At 53.0% G+C, this 27,619-nt stretch overlaps 1 protein-coding gene across 1 annotated transcript in view; it reads left to right on the top strand.

The window, feature by feature from the left end:
- SDK2 (sidekick cell adhesion molecule 2) overlaps window positions 1–27,619 on the top strand; it is a 268,402-nt gene that overhangs the window by 178,682 nt on the left and 62,101 nt on the right. Inside the window, exons 6-18 of the mRNA XM_081581340.1 lie at window positions 3,085–3,196; window positions 4,061–4,251; window positions 4,371–4,454; window positions 6,448–6,642; window positions 7,171–7,287; window positions 8,818–8,985; window positions 9,899–10,001; window positions 17,687–17,863; window positions 18,173–18,309; window positions 18,824–18,971; window positions 23,039–23,179; window positions 24,942–25,123; window positions 26,089–26,204. Coding sequence (XP_081437466.1) covers window positions 3,085–3,196; window positions 4,061–4,251; window positions 4,371–4,454; window positions 6,448–6,642; window positions 7,171–7,287; window positions 8,818–8,985; window positions 9,899–10,001; window positions 17,687–17,863; window positions 18,173–18,309; window positions 18,824–18,971; window positions 23,039–23,179; window positions 24,942–25,123; window positions 26,089–26,204 — 1,871 coding nt within the window. The remainder of the gene's footprint in view (window positions 1–3,084; window positions 3,197–4,060; window positions 4,252–4,370; window positions 4,455–6,447; window positions 6,643–7,170; window positions 7,288–8,817; window positions 8,986–9,898; window positions 10,002–17,686; window positions 17,864–18,172; window positions 18,310–18,823; window positions 18,972–23,038; window positions 23,180–24,941; window positions 25,124–26,088; window positions 26,205–27,619) is intronic.

Raw genomic sequence — 27,619 nt, 5'->3', positions numbered from 1 at the left:
TCCTAGCCAAGTTTGTAAATTCTCAATAATCTGGCCCTGATCCAACCTCTCCCAATCAAATCTGCCTTGACTCCCCCGAGTAGGGATGGAGAACGGCACTCACCTTGCCATCTGCTCCAATCTGTTGTTTGTTGATTTTGCTGTTCAGTCGCTCCGTCGTGTCCGATTGTCCATGCGATTTCCCCGGCAAGAATACTGGATTGGGTTGCCATTTCCTTCTCCAGGGCATCTTTCCAACCCAGGGATCGAATTCCCATCTCCTGGATTGGCAGACAGATTCCTTACTACTGAGTCACCTGGGAAGCCCGTTGGACAGAGGAGCCTGGCAGCATAGTCCATGGGATCACAAAGAGTCGGACACAACTTAGCTACTGAACAGCCACAAGAACCAATCCATTGTTGCACTGTGTTAAGAAGGATTCTGAGGATGTACGGGCTCAGCCAGGAGACGCCCTGACCGATCAGGAGAGGGGGCCGGGGGCAGGGTGGCGTGTGGGCCAGGACCCTCACGTCTGCTGGGGGCTCTCTCCCCCCACCCTTCCCAGCGCCCTGAGGCCACCTCGGCTTGGCGCCTGCCTTTACCTCCAGCTCCCCAGTTGGTCTCACCGGCACCCGCACAGGGCCCCGTTCTGGAATGCTCTTCTTCCTTCTGGCTCCCTGAGTCCCCCTCCAGTCCCCCAGGCCCTGGAGGCTTTGCTGATCTCCTGAAGCCCTTAGCACCTGTGTGCTCTTTCCCTCGGTCAAGCTCTTTCCCCTGAGAGTCATGACTTCACCTCCTGGAGGCCTCTGGCTCCATCACTTGGCCCAGGCTGAGCTGGGGGTGGGGAAGAAGAAGCAAAGAAACCCCACCCCCGCCCCAAGGACAGCAGGCAACTCCCCGGAGGAGGGACTGTCACCTGTTGAGCACCTACTATGTGCCGGGCACTCTGCACTTGCCCCTGAGCAACTTAGCCACGACCCCCAGGACCTTCCCTCCAGGCACCTATGGCGGGCATCTTTAACCTCATAAACACCTAAGCACTGATCTGACTTCTCCCCCAGACTGTGCATGCCAGGGGGACAGAGCCCTGCCCGTCTCCCCTGGGGGGAATCCCTGTGCCTGGCATGCAGCCTGGCACGTACTGAGCCTTTGACCAGAGAAGGTTTGTCGAGTCAGGGGCTGAACCCATACAACCCTGAGAGACAGTGATTTCTAACCCCCATTTTTCAGCTGAGAAAACAGACTTGGGAAGTGAGGAGAGCAGCCAGAGCCGTGCCCAGGGTGCCCGGGGTGCAAAACGAGGTTCTGAACCAGGTCTTCCTGAGCCCCAGGCCATCCTTTCCTGAATCCGGGGGGCCCCTTCCCTTGAGCCTTGCCAGCTGCCACCTGGGCCTGGGCAAGACGCCAGGATCCTCGAGGGGGTGTCAGTCTCCTCTTTAACCTCCTGAAGCCGACAAGGCAGCCCCAAGGTCTGGTGGGGGGAGGCACCCTCATATTTTTAAACTCCGAGGGCTGTGTTTACCCATCAGGGCCGCGGGACTCTGACTGTCTGGCTCCTCCTTGAGCCCCATTAATCTGGGCCTCGGAACCTGTGCGGCCCGGCATGTAATAAACAACGTGGAGCACACTTTTATGGATTCGGCTATATCAGCAGCTTTCAATCCGATCGCTCTTTATGGCACCTACACGAGGCTTTTATATTGTTGCAATTATTTTGGTTTATATGCTTCCTTTCTTTCCCCCTTCATTTTACTTTATTTTTTACATTTTATTCACATTCTCTCTGGGCCTTTCCCAGCAAGGCCTGGGAGACCCAGCAGGAAAACCTTTCCCGGGGCTGACCAGGCGGCCTGACTTCCCCATAAAGGATGTACATTTGCCATTGCCCCGGGGCCGTGTGAGTCATTATGGCCTGCCACCTCCAGAGCCTCCTGGACAGGGGCCAACTGGATGGACTTGTCACGAGAGAAAAAGTCCTCCGGGCTTGTATTTTCAGGAGCCAGGGAGCAGGTGTACAGGATGTAGTGGAGTTTCTGCCAGTATGGGGCTTGGGCTGACCACAAAGAGAAGAGCCTGGCCTCTTCTTAAAAGACTCAAAGAATAAAGCAGGAAAGTCTCCTGCCTTTACTGGGCTTCCCTGATGGCTCAGCGGGTAAAGAATCCACCTGCCAATGCAGGAGACACAGAAGATGCGGGTTTGATCCCTGGATCAGGAAGATCCCCTGGAGGAGAAGATGATAACCTACTCGTCTTCTTGCCTGGAGAACCCCATGGACAGAGGAGCCTGGTGGGCTGCAGTCCATGGGGTCACAAAGAGTCAGACATGACTGAGCGACTGACACTTCTTTTTCTTGTTATTTTTAATTAATTTTTCTTGGAGTTTACAGTTGCTTTCCAGTCTTGTCTTCGTTTCTTCTGTACAACAAAATGGATCAGCCCTGCGTATACATATCTCCCCTCTTCTTTGGATTTCCTTCTCATTTAGGTGGCCACAGCGCTGGGTAGAGGCCCCTGTGCTAGACAGCAGGTTCTCAGTAGTCATCTATTTTATCAGGCTGGACTTTGGGCTCACCCTGACGCAGCAGGACCTCATCTTAACTTGACCGCGCTTGCAAAGCCCCTCTCTGCAAATAAGGGGACGTTCACAGCTGTCATGGACATGAACTTGAGGGACAGTATTCAGCCCAGTATGGGGAGTTTGCATTCTGGTGGAAGAGGTGGCAAATAAAGAAGCAAGCTGACAAGACGTTGTTGGCTTACTGACAATGTACTGTCATTGTCACGGCGTTTATGCAGGTGGAGGGAAGGATTCTGAAGGCCAAAAAAAAAAAACAGGACGGGGGATGAGGAGGAGGGCATGGCTGCATTATAGGTGGGGGTTGCATCCTGAGGCCTCCTGTGGGCTCTCCCTGGACCCTGTCAGAGACCCATCAGCAGAGGACAGAAAGTGGGAGGGTCCCTCGGGTCAATGTCTGGAGGTTCAGCTCTGGGGCTACGGAGCATCTGCCCACCCCACCCCCAAATAAGGACAAAGGTCTCCCGCGGCGTCCCTCTGGTGGGGATGGGGCTCGGATGGGATTCCCAGCATCTGTTCCTCTCCCCAGATGTTGGCGGCTCTGCAGACCCCATCGCTCCAGCCATCATCGTTCCTCCCAAGAACACCAGTGTGGTGGCCGGGACCTCGGAGGTGACCATGGAGTGTGTGGCCAATGCCAGGTGGGTTCTGCCTCCGCTCCCCCCCACTTTAACCCCAGTGGGCGCTCCTGACCTGCGGGCTCCGAAGAGACCAGGTGGAATTCATGAGGGTCCAGAACTGTCTCATGAGGCCCCACGAAAGAAGACGGGGTATTTAGCCTGGAGGAGGGGTGATGGGTCGGTGGTCAGAGAGCTGCCGGACGTAAGCAGGGCCCATCTGAGAGGAGCAGATCCCAGCCCAGGACATTTGGCGTTGGTGGGGGGTCCACTCGCTTCCAACATTCAGAGCAGCCTGGGGAGCAGCTGCTCGCCTCTGCTGGCCGTGCCCTCCTTGTATGAAGGCGTGGGCAAGAGGAAAGCGGGACTTCCCTGCTGGTCCAGTGGTTAAGACTCTGTGATCCCAAAGCAGGGGGCCTAGATTTGATCCCTGGTCAGGGAACTAGATCCCACATGCTGCAACTAAAGACTCATGCATGTTGCAACTGAGACCCCAGAAGTGCATTTCAGGACTTTCACACTCTCCCATCCACTGACTTACACTGGACAGGGCATGGGAACTGGAGCAGAGCAGGGGCAGAGAGACGTGTGGAAGGGCCACTTTCCTGCTCTCGAGAGCCCTCGAGCAGGAGTTATCGCGGGGCCAGGTCTGCCCTCTCCACAACCCCCGGGGAGCAGGGCACAGTTGTTCCCATTGTACAGATGTGGAAACTGAGGCCCAGAGCCCTGAAGGACCAGCCCACACAATGGCCTGCACCTAGAAGTGTCAGGGTCAGGGCAAACTCAGACGCCTGGCCCCCGCATCTGCATGCCTCACCACACCCTGCCCTGCCTCCCGAGCCCCTGGGAGGCTCTGTGGCTGACTGCCTTGTCCCTTGCCCCATCCAGGCCTCTGATCAAGCTGCACATCATTTGGAAGAAGGATGGGGCGCTGCTGTCCAGTGGCATCAGTGACTACAACCGCCGGCTCACCATCCCCAACCCCACCGCCAGCGACGCCGGCTACTACGAGTGTGAGGCCGTCCTGCGTAGCAGCAGTGTCCCCTCCGTCGCCCGCGGCGCCTACCTGTCCGTGCTGGGTGAGGCGGGGCGGGGCTGCTGTCCCCCCGATGGGAAGGGGCAGCACAGGTGACCCAAACAGCGGCCATATCAACAGGAGCATGGCTCTGATCCCCTCCCCTGGTCCTTCCTCCTGCAGAGCCACCTCAGTTTGTCAAGGAGCCAGAGAGACACATCACGGCAGAGATGGAGAAGGTGGTGGACATTCCCTGTCGGGCCAAAGGTAACCTGGTGGCATGGTTGGAGGGGGACGAGGTCCCTGCAGAACTTCAACCTCTCCCATCCCTGGCACAGACTTTTCTAAAGTCTGCCACCCTCTCACCATTGAGCAGAGAGTCAGTCTGGCTGTAAGCAGACACCCCAGGAAGCAAACAGGCCAAATTACCATAATCTCAGGGCTGGAAATCAACCCCGTGTTACCATAACTTGAAGGTTACAAATGAATCCAAATTACCATAATTTCAGGATAGGTGACAGACTCAAATTGCCCATAAAGTGAGAGTTGCAGACAATGCCATATTGTCGTTATGTCAGAACTGCTAGAACTTGGATGTGTCTCTGCCTGGTTTCTGGGCCATTCTGCTTCATCTCCTCCCACCATTTCTACTTAACCCCCAGCCTCTGTCAGAGTTCTTGCACACTTACTGCTTTTCCCATCCCCATCCTTCTCCTTTGAGTTCAGCTGAGCTAAAAGACACCCCAAAACCAGGGTGCAATGTGGGATAATGGGATGATAGGATGAGCAGAGAGGAGATTATAACCCTGGCAGGAGGGAGGGTCCCGTGGAGGAGGGGGCACACTGACCCCCATCCTGAGATCACAGGAGGGGAAGACAGTGATTTACTGGACAAACATTTGGTGGGGGCTGGCTTACCACGATCCCTGGGTCAGGACGATCCCCTGGAGAAGGGACTGGCAACCTGCTCCAGTATTCTTGCCTGGAGAATCCCATGGACAGAGGAGCCTGGAGGGCTACAGTCCATGGGGGTCCCAAAGAGTCGGACACGACCGAGTATCTTACACTTTCAGCAACATGTGCCGAGACTGTTCTCAGGGCTGGAGAGACACAGAATGAACCCAAGAGCCAGATCCCTGCTATTACAGAACGTGCGTTCTCGTGAGGGAGGCAGACAAACCAATAAACAAATAAAGATACCTTATTTCATTTCATCTAAAATGCCATGGGTTGTAAGATGCCCCATTATTTTATGCGCCACTAAGAAAGAAAAAAGGCTGCCAATTAAATTATGACATGCTGTCGGTTGTAAGACACGTCCTCATCTCAGAGACATTACGATGCGAACAAAGGCGTAGCTCGGAGTGGGTGAAATACGGTGTCGGCGGGTGTCGGGGTGGAAAAGTGCGGGGGAAGGAGGAGCAGGCAGGCTGAGGGGCTCGCGCCGGAGGGTGGTCATTCGAACGGAGCCTGGGGAGCCTTTCTGTGGGAGTCACGTTTTGAGTAGGGACGCAGAGGGAGAGATGGGGGGGCCAGGGGATGTGGGGAAAGGGTGCCAGGCTGAGGACACAGCTTGGGCAAGGCTGAGGGGTTAGGAGGAGCCCCCACGCTCCTCCCTGTGCAGACAGGGCAAACGGGGCTTCCGAAGAAACCCCCATCCCACCTGTGAGCCCCTAGACACGGGGCTGTGTGCTCACCTGGGTTTGGAAAGGCCAGCTGCACGTTCCCAGAGCATACAAAAGACTCTGCTAAATATGCCAGAATAAAATACAGTATGTCCAGCCTTTCCAAGCTGAACTAACCCCAGAAACTTTTAAATTTTCTTGGAATGCCTATTCTATGAGAATTTGAGAACCTAAGAACAACTCTCCCCGCTTCCAAGACCAATAGTGGCACCTCTGAGAAGGTTCAGGCTTCCCCGTGGCTCAGCAGGTAAAGAATCCGCCTGCAGGGCTGGAGCCACAGGAGACACGGGTTTGATCCCTGGGTTGGAAAGCTCCCCTGGAGGAGGGCATGGCAACCCACTCCGGTATTCTTGCCTGGAGAATCCCATGGACAGAGGAGCCTGGCAGGCTACAGTCCGTGGGGTCACAAAGAGTCGGACACGACTGAAGCGACCTAGCACTCAAGCACTCACTAAGAATGTTCTAGAAACCAGAACACACCAGAGATCCGCCCCGTCCCCCGAGGACTTGCAGCCCCAGCCTCTGAGGCCAGAGCATCCCTCGGAGGCGGCTGACGGTGGGCGCTCGACCCCTAGGGGTCCCGCCACCCTCCATCTCCTGGTACAAGGACGCGGCCGTGGTGGAGGCGGGAAGGCCAAGCCGCTTCCGGCAGCGAGGCGACGGGGGCCTGCAGATCAGTGGGCTGCTGCCCGATGACACCGGCATGTTCCAGTGCTTTGCCCGAAACGCGGCCGGCGAGGCACAGACCTCCACCTACCTGGCCGTCACCAGTGAGTCCCCCTCCCTGTCCTGCCCGAGCCCCTCCCCTCTCCCCCCCGCCCCCCAGGACACAGCTTTCCTCCAAGCCAGGGGCCTCCCGAGAACAGGCTGCTGTAGATGCAGAAATAGGACCCCAGAAGGCTCTCCCCCCGGAGCGGGGTGACTCTGGCCCATCATGCCTGCTGCTTCTGCAGCCAGCACTGTTTTTTTTCTTTTACAAACCAGAGCCTCGATTTCACCTTTAGTGAAAGATGAATCCCATCTGCCTTGTCATGGAGGATGTCAGTTGCCCTTGGGAGTCCTCAGTCTCTGCCAGATGGAGGCTTGAGAATCGAGGCAGGGCAGGGACTGGCATCACCAGAGTCCTTCCACGGGGCGGGTGGTGAGGGGGCACTCGTGGGTACTCTGGTTCTTCCCGACACCGGGGTCCTATGAGGACACCTGCATCCTTCCCTGAAGAAGGACCCACACCAACGGGAGTGGCAAGGCAGGACAAGAACCTGGATGTGGCTAACACGCCCCACTGTCTCCCTTTGCAGGCATCGCCCCCAATATCACCAGGGGGCCCCTGGACAGCACGGTGATCGACGGCATGTCAGTGGTGCTGGCCTGTGAGACTTCGGGGGCGCCCCGGCCGGCCATCACTTGGCAAAAAGGTACGTGAGACTGATTGACTTTAGAGGGTGACCAGAAGTCTAGGGCGGTCCTGGGGCTCAGTTCCGGAGCCAGTCAGGTGGGGTTTCCCATGTACACTCGGGAAGGTTGTGCACTGTACAACCCCAGAGGGCTTCTTTTACACCACGGGACGAACCATGTGCTGCCCTGTCCAGCTCCAGGCTCCAGAGGCTCTGCCTCTGGTGAGACCCATGACTTTGGGTGAGTTATTTACTCACTCGGAGACTTAAGGTTTCCATCTATAAACTGGGGACAGTACGATACGTACCCGGGAGCAGCGTGAAAACTAGATGAGAGGGTGCCTGTGAAGGGCCTGCACCGTGTCTGCGAAGTAGGAGACCAGCCCGTGCTGGCTGACGTAATACCGTGGAGCAGGTTGTTAGTACAGGGAGGGGGCCATAGCCCCTCCCCAGGCAAAGCCGGCAAAGCCCAAGCTGTCCCCCTAGTCCACCTACCCCGTGACTCCTCCACGCCCCTGCATTGTACACTCACTTTCACAACCCTCCCCAGGGACACACACGCATACACTCACACGTGTACACACGGTCACTCACACCCCCAGCCTCTGCTCACATGAGCCTCCTCTCATCCAGACCCTCCCTCCATCCGTCACTGCTCTGTCTCCCCACCTTCTGATACACAAGGCCATCGGCACATTCAGTCTGCTGACTACCTCGCCTCCCACAGTTCGAGGCTTTGGGTTTTGTCCCCCGCCGTCTCCCCGGGGCTTAGAACAGAGGGACCCACAGAAGATGCTTCATCAGTATCGGTGGGGTGTGCGCCCAGACCCAGAAACAAACACGCCCACCTGACACACTCACCGGTTCAGTGTGCCCACACACGTGTGCAAGGGACCCGCTCACCCACAGGCTTGCACGTGGACAGTCCCCTCTGTACAGGCAGGTGGGATTTTCTTTAAAAACAGATACGGTCACCAACACCACACTCTCAGACACTCTGACACCAGGGTCCTCCTCGCTGTCTCCCTCCCTCTCTCCTTCCAGCCACCAGGGTCCCCGGGTCCCCAGTGGGAGGTCCACCCCCACCAGGGCTGCTCCCGCCCGCCGCTCCCCTGCGCTCCCCTGAAGGTGACTCCAGAAGCATCCTTCTGCAGGCGGCCGTCACTACCCTGGCGCAGCTGTCTGTCCCCTCCCCCCAGTCCAGGTGCCAGCTGCCTCCGAGGGCTGTGCCCGCTGGCGGGAGGCAGCGCTGGTCTTCCCTGCTGAAGAGCGGATAGTGTGGTGGGAGGCGAGACAGCAGGAGCCCTGGGCTCCGTCCGGGCCCCCTTGCTCTGGGACCGCGTGTCCTTGTGTCTGTCCCCAGGTCAGAAACCAGGCTGGTCTGCAGCCCTGCCACCCCTGCCATCTCCCCTCCAGGGGCGCCTGCAGCCTTCCTAAAGTTGGGCAGGGGTACGGGGGAGGGGCGAGGGTGTGGTCCAGGCCCCTGTGATGGCCAAGTGCCAGGGGCGGCCAGGGGGCAGCCTGAGCCCACCTCATCCCCGTGTCCCCCAGGGGAGCGCATTCTGGCCAGCGGCTCGGTCCAGCTGCCGCGCTTCACACTTCTGGAGTCCGGCAGCCTGCTGGTCAGCCCCACGCACATCTCCGACGCCGGCACCTACACCTGTCTGGCCACCAACTCTCGGGGGGCGGACGAAGCCTCGGCCGACCTGGTGGTGTGGGGTGAGTGCCTGGGGCAGGCGGGGGTTCTTTCCACGCCTGTACGTGAGTGTGCGCTGAGCATGTGTGAGCACTGGCGGCCCCACGTCCGCGTGTCTGTCCAGCCCACACATCCTGAGACCTGGACAGAGGAGCACAGAGCACAGGGCAGGAAGGTCACGGTCCCCAGGACGATGCTGGGTGGGCAGGGCTCTTGCCACGCTGGCCGAGCCAAGAGAAGACAGAGCTGATGCGCGTAGACCTTAGGGCAGAAATCCGCACACTTCTGCTGGAAAGGGCCAGAGAGAAAGTATTTCAGGCTTTGTGGGCCAGACTGTCTCTGTCACAGCTCCACGAACTCTTCCGCCTCATCAAGAAAGCAGCCGTAGGCAGTGCTGAATGCAGCAGGCGTGGCTGGGTGCCAACACGGAGAGGATTTACCCAGGCGGGCCCCCGGTCGGACTTGACCCCTGGGTTGTGGTTTGCTGACCCCTGCTCTGGGGGAACCTCCCAAGCCCCTTCCTGCCCCCTGGGGTCTGGTACCACACACAGGGGTGGGCCGCCCTCCTAGCCTGAGTGCCAGGGGCGTGGTGGGTGATGCATTAGACCCAGAGGCAGACGGTCCTAATTTTACCCTGGCTGGACCCCTGGGAACATGGCCGTGATCATCCTCAGGTTTCTATTTCTTTGTCCATCCCATGGGCACAAAATTGAAAGAGCCCCCGCTATGAGCATCACTTCCCAGAATTCACGTACCGTGGAAACACGTGGCTCTTAGCGTTCTGGGACATTCGCCGTGGTGGACCAGTCCTCCGTAGAGTTCAGCCGCACGGGCCCAGCTCCCTGGACGGACCCCTCCCCCACACCTGCATCTCACCTGTCCGTCTGGGCCCACCTGTCCCCCTTCCCACCAGGCCACCTCTCTGCTGTCTTTCAGCCCGGACCCGCATCACCAGACCCCCCCAGGACCAGAGCGTCATCAAGGGCACCCAGGCCTCCATGGTGTGCGGAGTGACCCACGACCCCCGAGTGACCGTCAGGTACTCCTGCGGCTAAGGCCCCTTGGAGGCGAGAGGGGAGGGGCAGCTTTCAGGGGTCGCTGGTTGCTGGCTGAGTGTCCATGCCAGGAAAGTAAGTGCGGCCCGTGTGGGTCAGGGAACAGCCGCGTACAGATTTACTGCAGGACTGAGACTTGGGGACCCTACGGACCAAAAGAGACCCTAATGCTGGGGAAGATTGACGGCAAAAGAAGGGGGCAGCAGAGATGAGATGGTTGAAAGCATGTCCATCCGACTCAACGGACCTGAATCTGAGCAAACTCCAGGAGACAGTGAAGGACAGGGAAGCCTGGCGTGCTGCAGTCTGTGGGGTCACAAAGAGTCGGACACGACTGAGTAACTGAACAACAACGAAGTACATGTCCAGGGACTGAGCCAGCTTGAGTTGAACGGGGCAGCCTGGGGTAGAGGGGGGACGAAAGCTGGAAAAACGTAGGAAAGAAGGTGGGGGGCCTTAGGGAGGGGGAGAGAGAGAAGCCTCTGTCTGGGGAGGGTGGAAGCTCTGAGATGCTCAGGACCCCCCTGCTAGCACTTGCCCGCAGGTCTTAGACCCTCGGCCCACCCGTGGACAGCAGACAAGTCTGGGGAAGAGGCGTGGGAGTCCTGACGTGACTGGGGCAGTGGAGGGTTCTGGGGCGACCCCCAGTGAGACGCATGTGAGGGGCCACCTCTGCCGTCCTCCATGGGAGCCCGGATCTCGCAAGCCTGGAGGGGGCCAGGTCCAACCGGGAAAGCCCCTGGGGAGGCCTGGGGGCGCGGGGAGCAGCCAAGACAGGCCTGCAAGCTGGGAACCCGCCAGGCGGACAGGGAGGCTTCCTGGGCCATCCCTTGGGCAAGGCTTCTGAACCAGAACTGGGAGAAAATAGCCCCTTCAGACTCTCTCTTGAGCTCCGGATGCTGAGTTAAAAAAAAAACAAAAACGTAACTGCTTCCTTAGAAATAAATACTCCCTCCGTGCTGCTTCTATTCTACGGGCAACGTCACCACTGAAGCCCCTGGCAGGGAGCTGGCCGGCTGGGCAGTGAGGGACGCCCCTTGGAGCCACGGCCAAGCCGCGTGGGACCCAAGTGCGTCCTGGGGCGCCACCTGGTGGCCACTAGGTGTATGGCCGTAGGGCCGTGCCCGGTGGGACCCCAGGAAGCCAAGGATTGCTAGGCTTTATTTATATTTGCCTTATTTTCCTTTATTTTATTTTTGTTGAAGTACAGTTGATTCACAGTGTCATGTTAATTTCTGATGTACAGCAGTGATTCAGTTCTACACATATATATGCATTCTTTCCTAAAAGAATATTCTTTTCCGTTATGGTTTATTACAAGATTTTGAATATAGTTCTCTGTGCTTCACAGTGGACTTGTTGCTTATGCATTCTATGTGTAAAAGCTCACATCTGCTAATCCCAGCCTCCCACTCCATTCCTCCCCTAACCATCCCCCGGCCTTGGCAACCAGTCTAACCCTCTATGACTGAGTCTGCTTCTGTTTCATAGATAGGTTCATTCCTGTCATGTTTTAGATTCCACATTTAAGTGACATCATGTGATACTTACTTCACTTAGTATGGTCACCTCTAGTTGCATCCACGTTGCTGTAAATGGCAGCATTTCGTTCTTTCTTATGTCCGAGTCGTGTCCCCTTGGATATATGTACCACGCCTTCCTTATCCATTCCTGCTGATGGACGTTTAGGTTGCTTCCGTGTCTTGGCTATTGTGAACAACGCTGCTGTGAACACTGGGGCGTGTGCATCTTTTTGAAGCAGAGTTTTGTCTGGATGTGTGCCCAGGAGTGGAATTGCTGGAGCATATGCTACCTCTATTTTTAGTTTCCTAGGGAACCTCCCTACTGTTTTCCAAGGTGGCTGCACCAGCTTACACTCAAGGATACTAGACTTTTAGACCCACACCCTTTCTCAGAGGCCCTGTCTCAGGCCCCACTTAAAGAAACACCTCATTAAACAGTGAACATTGGCCCTTTGGACAGCCATCGTGTGGTACCACGCAAATGCAGACATGAGCCCTGAAATCACGTACGTGTGGTTAGAACGTGGCCATCAAATAATCCAGAATATGCTTACCCCAGGGTTTATTAGACTGTTGTTAACCACTAATATACCAACTGTAAAAATGTCTTCCAAGAGAACCCACACATTACCCCCATAGAACACAGCTGTGGGGCTCAGACACTTACAGAAATAGTCGCTATCATGTTAGCATCTGTTACTTGAAAATTTTTATCATAACAAAAAGCTCTGTTAATTAAGTAACACTTTGGTATTTTATTTATTAAAATGTTATCTACAAATACTTGGGAAATGCTTGCACATTTTATCCGTACTCTGGACAATTCCTGTGAACAAAGAGATTCAGGGACCCCTTGCAATATATCTGTAGGCCCACATTCCAGGACCCCCAGTGAACTACGGATAAGAAATCAGGCTTCCAGTTTTCGGAGGGGCCTCGCCTTAGAATGGACTTACCCGTCCAGGACAATCTTTTTTTAGATGGGGGAGAGAACAGAGTCGGCCCCTCATCCCCCTAAATTGGCAAAAATCTGTGACCAAGTCCACTTCCACATCTCCCGCCCTGGTCTGTCTTCCATCGCCTAGGGGAGGGGAGGTGAGTCTTAGAGGTGGGACGGGCCCCCAGACTTACATATTTTTTAGAAGTCCCCGAGGTGTTTCGGATGTGAAGCCAGGTTTACAGCCCTGTTCTGGCTGCAGGAAACATACCAGGGGTTCCCTGAGCAGACAGACTGGAAGGGATTTGAATGACTGGATCAGACTAAAGTGGTATCCGCTTAATCCTGGTTATGTGTCCTCAGAATACATAACGGGTCCAGGGGAGGCAGGCCGGGCAGGTGTAGGTACCAGCAGGAAAAGCCTCCAGAATTGCTTCCAGTTGGTATCTGAACCCAGATCTGGACTGAATCTGGACAGTCCACTTTTTTTATTTTATATTGGAGTGTAGCCAACTGACAATGTTGTGATAGCTTCAGATGGACAGCAAAGGGACTCAGCCATACACACACATGTATCCACTCTCCCCCAAACTCCCCTCCCATCCAGGCTGCCCCCTAACATTGAGCAAAAGCTCCGTGTGCTACACAGTAGGTCCTTGGTGGTTACGCATTTTAAATATAGCCATGTGCACCTGTCCCTCCCAGACTCCCTAACTGTCCCTTCCTCCTAGCCTTCCCCCTGACAACTGTAAGTTCGTTCATTAAGTCTAAGGCTGTTTGTGTTTTGTGCATAAGATGAGCAGCCCATTCTTAATATTAATCAATGTTGTTACTATATTTTACTATACAGCTAACATATCCATTTTAGGGGGGAAATATAAAAAATGCAGATAAGCCAAAGAACATGGGGAGGGATTGAGAGAGAAGAAGTAAAAAAGTAGACTGATCTGTGTTTCCTTCCATTGGGCCTCCCTGGTGGTTCAGACCCGAGTTCAATCCCTGGGTTGGGAAGATCCCCTGGAGGAGGAAATGGCAACCCACTCCAGTGTTCTCGCCTGGAGAAGCCCATGGACAGAGGAGCCTGGCGGGCTGCAGTCCTTGGGGTTGCAAAGAGTCGGACACGACTGAGCGACTGACCCTTTCCCTTTCCTCCCGTTAGCGGCAGTAATATTTGAACGCCGTTTGAAGAAACTAAAAACATTGTAATCTACTCTGCTTTTTCCCTTAAGAACCTGTTATGAATCGCTTGTTCTGTCAATAAATATTTTTGAGTAAACTCAATTATATGACTATTCCATCCTCCACTGTATGGACGCCCCATAATTTATCGTACCAATTCCCTAACGCTGGGTAATTTGATTATTTCTGAATTGTTGCTAATATTAAGAAATATCGTTCTGAACGCCCTCATAACTAAATATTTTTGCACATCTTCTGTTTCCTGAGGACTATCTGATATTATTTAAAGCTAAAAACCACTCATCAAAATTGCTTAATAGCCAGCTATATCTTTATGGATTATTTGGGGGAAAATGTCCCCTGAGTTAAAAGGACTGATGGGTTCTTTTTTTAACATTCTCTTATGAAAGTTTTAAAACATGCCCCAAAGAAGAGAGAATTGCATCCTCAGTCCTTCTGTACCACCTCTCAGCCTCAACAATCATCCGCATTTGCCCATCTCCTTTCATGAATCTTCCCCACGGTTTTTTTTTTTAACTGCAAATCTTTTTTAAAAGCAAATTTCAAAAATGCAGTTTCATCCTTAGATATGTCTATGTGCACTTCTTACTAAAAAGGACTTTTCTTTAAACATAACAGCCATGTCTGCTCTGACACCTAAGACAGTGAACAATTCCTTGGTTTCTTCTGACATCAGCCCGTATTTCAGCCACCGTGAGTGTCTTAAAGAGTCTTTGTACACAAAGTTAGTTTAACTCAGGGTTTAAACAGGGTCTACCCATTGTATTTAGTTGCTGCGTCTCTTTTATTCTACATGGTTCCCTTTCTTTTATTTTTGTCTTTATTTTGGTTTTCAGTTTTGTCTTGTTTTCATGCACTTAATAAGTTGGAGAAACCAGGTTCTACAGGAGAGACATCCTCAAATTTTTTCTGTAAAGAGCCAAAGAGTAAATATTTTAGGCTTTGAGGGCAATATAGTCTTTGTCACAGCCTCTCACGTCTGTGTCTGCAGTTCAAAAGCAGTCATATGCAATCTGTAAACAAATGGGTTTGTATCTGTGTGTGTGTTCTGTTTGTGTACACAAACGGGCAGTGGGCCATAATTTGCAGAATATTCTTGCTGTAGAATAGCCCACATCTGGATTTGGCTAGCTGCTTTTTCATGCTGTGGTTCACTTCTTCTTCTATCTCTTGTATTTCTGTTTAGATGTAAGTAATTAATCATGGGGGCTTCTCTGGTGGCTCAGCAGTAAAGAATCTGCATGCAATGCAGGAGATGTAGGTTCAATCCCTGGGCTGGGAAGATTCCCTGGAGTTAAGAAATGGCAACCCACTCCAGTGTTCTTGCCTGGGAAATCCCATGGACAGAGGAGCCTGGCGGACTACAGTCCATGGGGTCACAAAGAGTCTGACACAACTTAGCAACTAAACAACAAACTGATCTTTAGATTCAAACTTAGTTGTTTCGGCACAAACACTCATGTAGTGATAGACGCTTCCTAATGCATGCTATCCTGGACAGAGTGTGTCTGCTTGTCACAGGTTGTTTCGTAAGCAGGCGTTACCCTCTGCAGCTAGATTCACTTTTAAGTAAAATTCTACCTATCCTGTCAGTGCTGGTGAGGATGATCCTTCTCTAGACAAAGAGATGAACTGACGGTGATCACTTTTGGCGATTTGCAAAATATGTATTAAAAGCCTTAGCATTTAACTCAGTGATTTATTGCTGAGAATTTATCCCAGAGGAAGTGATTTAGAATGGGCAAATATTTTGCCATAAAGGTGTTCATCACAGCATTAGCTGTAAGATCAGAAAACAAGGAGCTAGGGACTTCTCTGACTGTCCTGTGGTTGAGACTCCCTGCCTCCAGTGCAGAGGATGCAGGCTTGATACCTGGCTGGGGAACTAAAGTCTCACATGCCATGTGATGTGGCCAAAAAAAAATTTTTTTAAAGAAAGAAAACAAGGAGGTAAATTGGATGCCCATCATTACGGGATCAATTACAGAGGAATGATTATTTGAAGTACTATGCAGCCAAGTGAACCATGATGAAGAAACGTCACATTAAATGGAATTTATGATATCATCTTGGGTGGAAAAGGCAGCTTTAAAATCAGGATGGATGAATAGCTAGGTATTGTGTTTTGTTTTTTTTTATTGGAGTATAATTGCTTTACAATGTTGTGTTGGCTTCTGCTGTACAACAAAGTGAATCAGCCATACGTCTACATATATCCCCTCCCTCTTGGAATGCCTGCTCACCGCCCCCATCCCACCCATCTAGGGTCACCACGAGCTGAGCTCCCTGTGCTATACAGCAGCTGCTGCTGCTGCTGCTAAGACGCTTCAGTCGTGTCCGACTCTGTGCGACCTCATAGACTGCAGCCCACCAGGCTCCCCCGTCCCTGGGATTCTCCAGGCAAGAATACTGGAGTGCGTTGCCATTTCCTTCTCCAGTGCATGAAAGGGAAAAGTGAAAGTGAAGTCGCTCAGTCGTGTCCGACTCTTAGCAACCCCATGGACTGTAGCCTACCAGGCTCCTCTGTCCTTTGGATTTTCCAGCAGCAGCTAGGTATTATTTATATTCAAAATCTACTGTATCAGTAAACATATATCATAACCTCTATCAATCACCATGTTTCCAGCGCTACTCCAGTATTTTATATTAACTCACACAGTCCTTACGGCAACCCTATGGGGTGGATGGTATTTCTTTCCTCATATGACAAATGAGAAAAATGAGGCACACCGTCTTCAATAAGCATCCCCAGGACCACAACACCAGTAAGTGGCCAGGGAACATTCAAGCCCAGACCGTAGTAGCCCTGTGGTAACTGCCCAGGGGGCCAGGAGAGAAGCGTCTGGAAGGTTTACCCTCAGATGCCACCCCTGAATATCCATTGGAAGGACTGATGATGAAGCTGAAGCTGCAATACTTTCACCACCTGATGTGAAGGGCCGACTCACTGGAAAAGACCCTGATGCTGGGAAGGATTGGGAGCAGGAGGAGAAGGGGGCGACAGAGGATGAGATGGCTGGATGGCATCACCGACTCTATGGACTTGAGTTTGAGCAAGCTGTGGGAGCTGGTGAAGGACAGGGGAACCTGGCATGCTGCAGTCCATGGGGTCGCAAGGAGTTGGACACGACTGAGCGACTGAACAACAATAGGGGAAAACGGTTGAATTTTCTCTCTTTTTTTTCTACTCTTTTCTCATCTGTACTTGCTACTTTTCTGACTTTTTTAAAAAAACTTTAAGTTAAAACTAGTACAGGCTCATTCTCTCCAGTCATCTCACCCTCCCTAAACCCAGAGAGTTCTAGGGCTGCACAGACAGTCCTTGTCCCCACACTAAGCGATTGATGGCTTATTTGCAAAGCGCCCCAGCCCAGCCCCACCCTGGTCGCCCTGGTCCACCTTCCCTGGGGGGCAGCTGCCCAGCATCCTCCCAGGAGCTGGCACCCTGTGTGTGTTGATGACAATTGTTGTGTCTCCTCCAGAACAAATCCAGAGCAGGCATTTCTCATTGTCAGGCGTGGGCGTGTGTGTAATTTCTCAAGTCCCCCTTTGTACTGACTGACCAAAGCTAAAGTGATTTTTTTTTTTTGGACACTGAGGTCAATTTGTCACAGTGATGCATTGATGTGATGGTTCTCTTCATAAAACTAATCCCCAAATGTAGTCTAGACGGAAGCGTTCATCCTTTTTCCAGCTGTAATCTTTTAACCTCTTTGGGAGAATAGCTTTTGCCCTCTCTGGGCGGCTTGGCGGTGGCTTCGGGTCAGAAGCAACCAACCTGGGGCCTGGGCCCGAACTGAAGGTGTAAACGCTGGATGCCGACTTGATGTGGTTCCGCCCCGCCCCTCCGCCCGGGTGTGATGGTGGGTGCCCCGCCCTGGCCTGGGGCTCGCCCCCCGCCCGCCTTTGGAGCCCCTGCTCCAGACCAGCCCTGGGCCGAGCCCCCTCCAGCAGCCCCCCGCCCCACCTGGCCTTCGTCTCTCTCCTCAGCAGCTCTTCCCCTTCTCAGGTACGTCTGGGAGAAAGACGGCGTCGCGCTGAGCACAGAGGGCAACCCTCGCGTCCGCCTGGACAGGAACGGCTCCCTACACATCTCGCAGACCTGGTCCGGGGACATCGGCACCTACACCTGCCGGGTGCTCTCGGCCGGCGGCAACGACTCCCGCAGCGCCCACCTGCGCGTGAGGTGAGGGCGGCCTGCCCGCCTCCGGGACGCGGAGGCTCAGGCAGCGAGGGGCCGGCCCGGTCTGGCGGTCCACCACGCCGGGGGCGACCCGAGCCCGCCCGCGGCACCCCAGCACCCGCGGGCCTGTCCCAGCTCCGGGAGACCCCCGTGCAGGGCGGGGAGCCTGGGTTATGGCCGGTACGCAGTCTCTAGGTGACGCCCGAAGGCTTGGCTGGGGGCTGCGCGCCAGATGTCATGGGGGCTCAGACCGAGTCCTGGCGTCCCCTGACTCGAGACCTCCGGGGGCCCCACTGCGTCTGTCTCCTCCAGGCAGCTGCCTCACGCCCCCGAGCACCCCGTGGCGACCCTCAGTACCTCGGAGAGGAGGGCCATCAACCTGACCTGGGCCAAACCCTTCGACGGCAACAGCCCGCTGATCCGCTACGTCCTGGAGATGTCCGAGAACAGTAAGGGTCCGCGCCCGCCCCCCGGACCAACCGCAGGCAGGGCGGCCCGCTCCCCAGCGTGGAGCCCCGGCATCCGCCTCCCCGAGTCCTGTGAGGAGGGAGCGGGATGAGGCACTGGCTGGAGCCGGAGCCCGGCCCCCAGCAGCCTCCACGACGCTGGGCATTAGTTTTCTTATTTCTTCTTATCCTGCATCCCCAAGCTGTGAGCTCCCAAATTAGCAGGCATCACTTGCAGGGTGTTTTAAATACAGTTAGCTCATCAATTTGAGGGGGAAAAAAGGATAGAAAAGACAAATGCATCTCAGTTCCCCTAAGCCTGGCTCGGTCCCCAGTCAGTACCCTCCAGCCCTGGGACACGCGGGCTAAGAGGACCCAGAAAGTCACGGCCAGTCTCTACTGGACCAAGCTGGGTGGGAGGTGTTAACTACGAGGCTGGAGTGCTGCAGGGAGTGGGAGCAGGAGGAAGCATGCCCCCCAAGGTGCCCACCGCTGCCTCCACCCTCTGTCCCGGCAGATGCCCCCTGGACGGTGCTCCTGGCCAGCGTGGACCCTGAAGCTACTTCCGTGATGGTCAAGGGCTTGGTCCCTGCACGGTCCTACCAGTTCCGTCTTTGTGCTGTCAATGACGTAGGGAAGGGACAGTTCAGCAAGGACACGGAGAGGTGAGGGGCGCAGGGTTGGCGTCGGGGACTCCAGTGGAGGGCAGGGGCCGGGCGGGGCCACCTGCTGCCAAAACCACTGTGGCAGGGGCGGGGGGGGCATGCTGCTGGGCAGGTCCTGGTGGCCCCTCTCAGACCCCTTGAGGCCTCAGTCTGTGCATCTGCAGGATGGGGGTAACTGTGCTGACACCTGTCTCACAAGGAGGCAGAAAAATTCAGGCGTACGAGTGAAGGGCTGTGAGCAGAGCCTGGCAAGGGATAAGCACTAATCTGGTTGAGCTGTGCATCTCTCTGTGAGCCATGCAAGTTCCAACAGTCACCCCATTCTGCTCCACATCCCCATCGCTAAGTGTGCATGAAGTTCCAAAATCACTGAGGATCTCCTCGGATCTCCGTGTGCAATGCCTTGCATGGCTCAGACCCCATGAAGCCTTCATCAAGCCTTTCTTTTTTTAATGACGACAATTGAACAGCAACATAGTTCATCCACTCTAATACCTGCTTATATGTAGCAGGCACATTCTACCCACCTAGATCCCCGAAGGGCAAGCAGCGTCCTCTAGTGAGAAAGGAGGCATCCGGTCAGAACGACAGTGACCCCCGATCCCATGCCCCAAAGCTGTGTGCTTTGCTCTTTTTTATTTTTTTTATGTTTATATTTTTGCAGATGGATTGAGATATCATGGACGTGAAACACGGTATAAGTTTAAGACGTGCAGTGTGATTTGACACACTCCTATATGGCAGATTGGTTCCCCCGTGGCGTTAGCTGACACCCCTATCCTGTCACATATTTACCGTTTCGTTTTTGTGGTGAGAACATTTAAAATCCCCTCTCTTAGCAACCTCCAAGGGCGTAATACAGTGTCATTAGCTGTAATCACCACGCCTGCTTTCTCTCCCCAGAACTGGTTACTCTACCACTGCAGTTTATACCTTCTGAACAGCATCTCCCCGTGCCCTCAACCCCCAGCCCCTATTCGTCACCGCTCTCCTCTGTTTCTCTGAGCTCGACTTGCACGGAGAAGCGAGGTCACGCAGTGTTTGTTTCTCTCTGCTGACTTCCTTCATTGGGCACAGTGCCCCCTGGCCCGTCCATATGGTTGCAGAGTTTCCTTCTCATGGAAAGTACTTCTTTGTGTAACGATGTACATTTAAGTTGTTTCCATCTCTTGGATGTTGTGAATAGTGCTGCAGTGAATATGGGGGTGCAGATACGTTTTTGAGGCCCTATGGATGGCTGGATCAAATGGTAGTACTACTTTTAATTTTGGGGGGAACCTCTACGCTGTTTTCCATAGTCTCTAGACCAATTTATATTCCCACCAGCAGTGCTTAAAGGGTTCCTTTTAGCCGCATCCTTGCCAACATTTGTTATCTCTTGTCTTGGATAATAGCCACTCTGTTGGGTATAAGGCGATGCCTCACTGTAGTTTTGATTTGCATTTCCTTGTTGATGTGTGATGTTGAGCACGTTTTCGGTCATTCATTTGTCTTCTTTGGAAAAAATGTGCAGCCCATTTGTCCATTTTTTTTTTTATGAGATGTTTAGTTTTTGGCTACTGAGTTGTATGAGTTCTTTATATATTTTGGATATTAACCCCTTATCAGACATATGGTTTGCAAATATGTTCTCCCATTCTGTAGGCTGCCTTTTCATCTTGCTGTTTCTTTTGCTGTGCAGATGCTTTTTAGTTTGATACAGTCCTGCTTATTTGTTTTTCTTTTGTTACTTGTGCTTTTGGTATCATATCCAGGAAATTGCTGCCAAGACCAATGTCAAGGAGATTTTCCCCTATGTTTTAGTCTAGGAGTTTTGTAGTTTCAGGTCTTAAGTTTGTCTTTAATCCATTTCGAGTTAAAAAATTTTTGTGAGTGGTGTAAGATAGGGGTCCAGTTACCTTCTTCTGCATGTGGTTTTCCAATTTTCCCAACATCTTTATTGAAGAGACCGTCCTTTCCCCTTTGAGAAGAGTTCATATTGTTAAAATGTCCATATCACCCTAAGCCATCTATTGATTCAATGCCATCCCTATCACAATTCCAATGGAATTTTTCAAAAAAACAATCCTGAAATTTGTATAGAGCCACAAAAAGCCCCAAATACCCCAAACAATCCTGAGAACAAAGCAGAGAGCCAGAGGCATCATACTGCTTAGTTCCAAACTATACTACAAAGCTATGGTCACCAAAACAGCATGCTACTCTTCTCAAAATAGACACACAGGGAATTCCCTGAGTGGTTAGGACTCAGCACTTTCACTGCCATGGCCTGGGTTCAATCCCTGTTCAGGGAACTAAAATCCTACAAGCCGGGCGGCACAGCAAAAAAAAAAAAAAAAAAAAAAATAGACATACAGATCAATGGAGCAGAATTGGGAGCCCAGAAATAAGCAGTGATAATATTTGCTAAGGGAGCCAGGGATGCACTTTGCTGTTTGATGTGTACCCAGACCCCTCCCCCCACCCGGGTTAAATCAGTCGTTGTGGTTTCTCTACAGTTCCTGTGAGCTTGAGTCTTTCTGGCTTTTACGAACCAGATGCCATTGAGGCGTGACACTCTAGCAGGAGCAAGTGGCAGAGAACAGCCTGGCCTGGAGAATTTAGTCATTCACCATTTTTGTTTTGTTTTTTGGCAGTTCTTCTTTTTATTTTCTTGCTACAGCAGGCCTTAGTTGTGGCACCCGGATCTCTCCTTGCCGTCCTCAGGCTTCTCTCTAGTTGTCTCCAGAGAACACAGGCTCATGGTTGTAGCTCGTGGGCCTAGTTGCCCCGAGGCATGTGGGATCTTTGTTCCCTGACCAGGGATCGAACCTGCATCCCCTGCATTGGAAGGTGGATTCATAACCACTGACCCACCAGGGAGGGCCCTCATTCACTGTTTATTGAGCATCTACTATGGGCCAGGCCATGATTGGACCATGAGAGGTGATGCAGAGAACAAAATAAATACAGACCCAACCTTTCAGAGCTACAAAATCCCAATAACAAGAAGCCCCGAAGTGAGGGGGAACCATCCTATAACTTCTCCAGTCATTCAGGCTTCCCCTTGTAACACTGATTCATCTTCCTACTGAATCTGCATCCTAACAGCCCTGAGTCACACGGGAAAAGCTTAAATTACCCTCACTTTGGGCTGTACAAAGACATGGGAGGGTGCAGTACATTTTAGAAAAGCTATCCACCAGGGAACAAAAACATAAACAAAGAGGGAAAGACATCATCAGAAATAATTAACTTTTGTTGTTTGTGGATGCCTGTCAGTTATGAAAAATACACAGAACTGGAATGCTGCGTCACCTGGCCGTGCCAGAGAAGGAAACGCAGTAGCCGCGGGCTTCAGGGTACAGGGTCGGAGGAGGCTCAAACTCTCACCCCACCCGGCCTGCCCCGCCCCAGTCAGGGCTCAGCTGGTTAGCAAAGGAAGCCTGTTTCCAGTTCACCACCAGCTGGTGATGGGGAGGTGAGTGTTTTAAACACTTCTGCTTCTAAAATTTTCCAACACTCGTGACCTCCACCAGACTTGACGGCAGCTTCTTTGACAAATGGGAAACCAAGGCCTGTGTCCGCCAACCACACAGAAAATACACTCATCTGGTGCTTTCCAGGGACTTCCCCAGTGGCTCAGTGATAAAGAACCTGCCTGCCAATGCAGGAGACGCAGGTTCAATCCCTGGGTCGGGAAGATCCCCTGGAGGAGGAAATGGCAACCCACTCCAGGATTCTTGCCTGGAGAACCCCGTGGAGCCTGGCGTGGGATTGCCAAGGGTCTGCCGTGACTTAGCGAGTGAACAACAACAGTTTGCCAGCAGGGAGTGTTTTAAAAAGACGTTGTGTCATTTGAGCTCCAACCACTTTTATAAAGCAAACAAATGGAGCTTTACTATACTGCTTTTTCAGATAAAGAAACAAGCTCAGAGAGGTTAAGTGACTCACCCAAAGGCACACAGCAATTGCGCAGAATCTCCAGGGACAGAGTAGGGGTGGGGTCTCTTCATATCCCATTAAACTTCCGTGCTTGCCGTCGAGACAAGGAGTAAAAAGACCTGTCCATTCTTGATGTTTTCCAGGGTCTCTCTTCCTGAAGAGCCCCCCACAGCCCCTCCACAGAACGTCATCGCCAGTGGCCGGACCAACCAGTCCATCATGATCCAGTGGCAGCCACCTCCTGAGAGCCACCAGAATGGCATCCTCAAGGGCTACATCATCAGGTAGGTGTCCACCCCAGGGACAGCAGGGAAGAGAAGGGGCTGCCCAGACTCAAGGGGACGGAGATGGGGAGGGTCGGGAGTGGGTTGGAAAATAGAGCAGATTCGTGGCAGGTCCTTCTCTATCTAACAAGGACCAGACAAGAAATGCCTACCTTACAGTAGGAAGGATTGAGGCTAGACATCCAGAAGAACTTCCAGCAGTGACAGCCTCGGAAACCAATAGGAATGGTGAAAGAGGAGATACAGTGTAGTCTCCTTAAGGCGGTATGGATAGGCAAGTCAGCTGGACATCAGGGCTACAGGGAGGCAGGTAACTATCCGCGGCCAGGTTTCCCCAGCGGGCAACTGCTTGGCCAAGAATGGTTAAAAAGTGGAAACCTGGGGACTTCCCTGGCGGTCCTGTGGTTAAGAGTCTGCTTCTGCTGCAGGTTTGATCCCCGGTCAGGGAATTAAGATCCAACATGCTGCATGGCACGACCAAAAAAAAGTGGGATTCCTTTCCTTGGTCTTTACTGCAAAATGAGGCCCAGTTTTACAGCCTTTTGTTTTTCAGTCTGACTGTGGACACTTTGAAAAAGTGAAAGTATTAGTCACTCAGTCGAGTCCGACTCTGTGACTCCAGGGACTGTAGCCCACCAGGCTCCTTACTGGTAACCTAAAAGCTTATTATTAAGTTGTAACTGAACTTTGGTATTCAGAAAAGAAAATTTTAGCCTGTTATGTGAAACTACTGAGGACTCTCATCAATATTCTGAACTCTGGCTGGTTGCAAAATGCTGGCAACTTCCCATGTCTCTTTCCTGAACACTCACAACATTGAAATTCCCTGATTTTGGAAGAAGTTATTATTGGTTTGGCTATTCTGTTATCAGGTATTATTAGTTCGGCTACTCCATAATCAGTTAATTGTGTTGTGGGTCTTTTGGTGACTCTAAAGGTCAGTGGTTCTCAGAGTGTGGTCCCTGGACCAGCAGCGTCAGCATCACTTGAGAACTAGATGGGAATGAAAATTCTCAGGTCCCACCCCTGAACTACTGAATGGGGGACTTTGGGGTAAGCCCAGCAAGCTTTTCAAGTGTCCTTAAGGCACACTAAGGCTTTGAGAACCATTGATGTGGGGTTTTGTGATGCATCAAAATAATCTGGGGCCTCTAATTGCCTAATAATTAGAATCGAAACTATGTATGTACTGTGGTTCTCCTGTAAGCTATCCATCCTCCAAAACGTGCCCATCCAGATCCCATTCCTTTATTACCGTGTGTTCTTTTTTCCAGTGGAGGTGGAACTTTGTAGAGCAGGTGGCCTCAGGCCTTTTTGTCTCCACCAAAGTGAGTGGCTGTCGAAAGAGGGAGCTGTTCTCCTAGAGCAAGAAGGAAAGTCAGCCCAGGGTTTGGAGACCACTCTCCCATCAATGACCCCTCAAAGCTGAAACCAGTGAGATCTTCCCAGGAGCTCTCAGCATCCTGTTAACCGTCCCACCAGCAACATTCTCCCCCATCAAAAAGAATAGTCCAGACACAACCCCTACACCTGTGTTATCCAGTAGGGTAGCCTCTGGTCACTTGCAACTATTTAAATTAATAAAAAGAAATTAAATGACAAATGTAATTCCTCAGTTGCACTTAAGCACATCTCAGGTGTCCAGCAGCTACCCGATCGGACAGCACGGATGTGGACCATTTCCGCCATCACAGACAGCTTTCTGGACAAGGGGCCATGCAGGCCGACTCTCATCCTTGGCATCCTGGCTTTCTTCCCTCAGGTACTGCCTGGCCGGGCTTCCGGTCGGGTACCAGTATAAGAACATCACGGATGCCGATGTCAATAACCTGCTGCTCGAGGACCTCATCATCTGGACCAACTACGAGATCGAGGTGGCCGCCTACAACAGCGCCGGGCTGGGCGTCTACAGCAGCAAAGTCACCGAGTGGACGCTGCAGGGAGGTGGGTGGAGACAGTGGCCGCTGCTTCTTCTCCCAGGTCTGTGCCTGTGGGATCCCGTACTTGCCCGGTCCTGACGTGGGCTTCCCAGGTGGCTCAGATGGTAAAGAATCTGCCTGCAGTGCAGGAGATCTGGGTTTGATCCCTGGGTCGGGAAGATCCCCTGGAGAAGGAAATGGCAACCCACTCCAGTATTCTTCCCTGGGAAATTGCATGGACAGAGAAGCCTGGCCGGCTGCAGTCCATGGGGTCGCCAAGAGTCAGACAGGACTGAGCGACTGAGCAGCCGCGGCACCAGTCCTGGCTGCCTCAACCACGTCGCCTGTTTTATCCAGCCCCAGGCTACTGCACACGGTGCCCAGTTACCCTGTAGGGCGGGAGGATGGAGAAGATGAAGAGGTTGGGGCGGGTGTGATGAAGGCAGAGGCTTCAGGGGCACAGGGACCTTCTGTGAAGTTTCCCATTAACTGGATCATGAAACAGCTTACGTTTAGCGTCGCACCTAAAAACCACCCTGAGCATTTTCAGATTCATCACCTGTATTTATGGGCATCCTGTGAAATGGGCCAGAGCGGTTTTATTAAACCCAAACTAATCTACAGAAGCTTCCCAGGTGGCTCAGTGGTAAAGAATCTGCCTGCCAAGCAGGAGACGCCAGTTCGATCCCTGGGTTGGAAAGATCCCCTGGAGGAGGGAATGGCGACCGCCTGCAGTATTCTTGCCTGGAGAACCCCATGGACAGAGGAGCCTGGCGGGCTACAGTCCGTGGGGTCACAAAGAGTCAGACTCGACTGAGCCACCAAGCGCGCACGCAATCTACAGCAAGAGAGCGTCTCAAGTCTCCATGTGGGGGAGGGGCGTCAAGCTGTGTCTGCAGACCTCGTGTGTTTTCTCTGCTTCCCTGGGCCAGGCAGACAGACAGACTATGGCCCCTCCACCCACACCCCCATCTCCCTGCTCTCCTCCAGTCCCCACAGTCCCTCCAGGCAACGTGCATGCCGAAGCCACCAACTCCACGACCATCCGCTTCACCTGGAATGCCCCCAGCCCCCAGTTCATCAACGGCATCAACCAGGGCTACAAGGTACGTGAGGTCTCTCCTGGTCCCGGGTGGGAGCCTGGAAGGAGGACGCAGGCTGGAGAGAAGGGAAGAAGGCGAGAGAGGGTGCAGGGCGGCATCCCCGCTGTGTTTCTGAAATCACTGGCTCAGGCCAAGCAGAGCATCAAGGCAGAGGGCCTCGGGCTGCCCCCAAGTCCACGTCCACGCCCTGGGGAGTACGGACCTTGACCTGTCTGTGACCAGGTGCACCAGCGCAGTCTCAGTGAGACTGGGTTATAGAAAAAAAACAGGTTTGTTTCAGGCTCGGGACCTCCGCAGAGCCGTGGCCCCATCAGAAAAATCTAAAACACGCTTCTTACCCCTGAGCCGTGAGCTTAGGGGAGCATTCAAGTCCTTGGACTGTACTTGACCCAACCCAGTGTGTTTAGGGCTGGACTAGGACTCAGAGCCTGGATTAGAGTCCTGGCTCTGTCTCTCACCGGCTCTCTGGATGAGTGCGATAGTCCATGTGAGCACCCTTTCTTCAGTAAATATTTATTGAGCCTGACCCTACGCATGTCTAGCTGCTGGGGAAGCAAGATACATTGTGTTCCCTCATTTGTGCATGAAAATGATGCTAATTTTTATTCCTTGGGGTTATGTGAGGATTAAATGAGGATATTTGTAATTTTTTGAGCAGAATGGCAAACACATAACAGGCATTAGGGAAACGCTAGAAACAGGAGTGGAAGTGGACTTGCTGCTCCGACTGTCTTCACACAGTACCGCGGTCTGGGCGGCTTAAACACCAGAAGTATATCCCCTCAAAGTTCTGGAAGCCTGAAGTCCGAGGTCTGGGTGTCCTAGGGTTGGTTCTGTCTGAGGCTTCTTTCCTTGGTGTGCAGACGGCCACCTTCTCCGTGTCCTCACGTGCAGGCAGGCAGCACGGGGGGTGGGCATGCTGACACGTGTCACCAGGAAGCCAGCCGTGAAGGGGAGAGAACTTCGGGCTCTGGCTTGGAGCCTAGAGATCTGGTGACCTGGCGGTGACCGCAGACACTTCAAGGAGATTCTCCAGCCATCCATATGCAACAACCAAGAGTGTTTCTAGGACTAGCAGTCTCAGCCTCTATTGCTTCAAGGTCAAGGTGGCTGGACAGGAAGAGACTGAGATTAAATCACCAAGAGAATTTTTCTGCTGGTAAACAAAGGAGGGGGGCTTCCCAGGTGGCTCAGTGGTAAAGAACCCCCCTGCCAACGCAGGAGACATGAGATGCACGTTTGATCTCTGGGTCGGGAAGCTCCCCTGGAGGAGGGCCTGGCAACCCACTCCAGGATTCTTACCTGGAGAATCCCACAGAGGAGGCTGGCGGGCCACAGTCCATGGGGTCGCAGAGTCAGACACGACTGAAGCAACTTGGCACAGCACGGCAAAAAGGAGGGAGCGTCTAGGTTGGGAC

The sequence above is a fragment of the Giraffa tippelskirchi genome, chromosome 3 (genome assembly GCF_054371585.1).
Source record: "Giraffa tippelskirchi isolate mGirTip1 chromosome 3, T2T-mGirTip1v1.2.pri, whole genome shotgun sequence".
Taxonomy (NCBI): Eukaryota; Metazoa; Chordata; class Mammalia; order Artiodactyla; family Giraffidae; genus Giraffa; species Giraffa tippelskirchi.
Note: the sequence above shows the minus strand (reverse complement) of the source record. Positions and strands in the feature narration are given on the sequence as shown.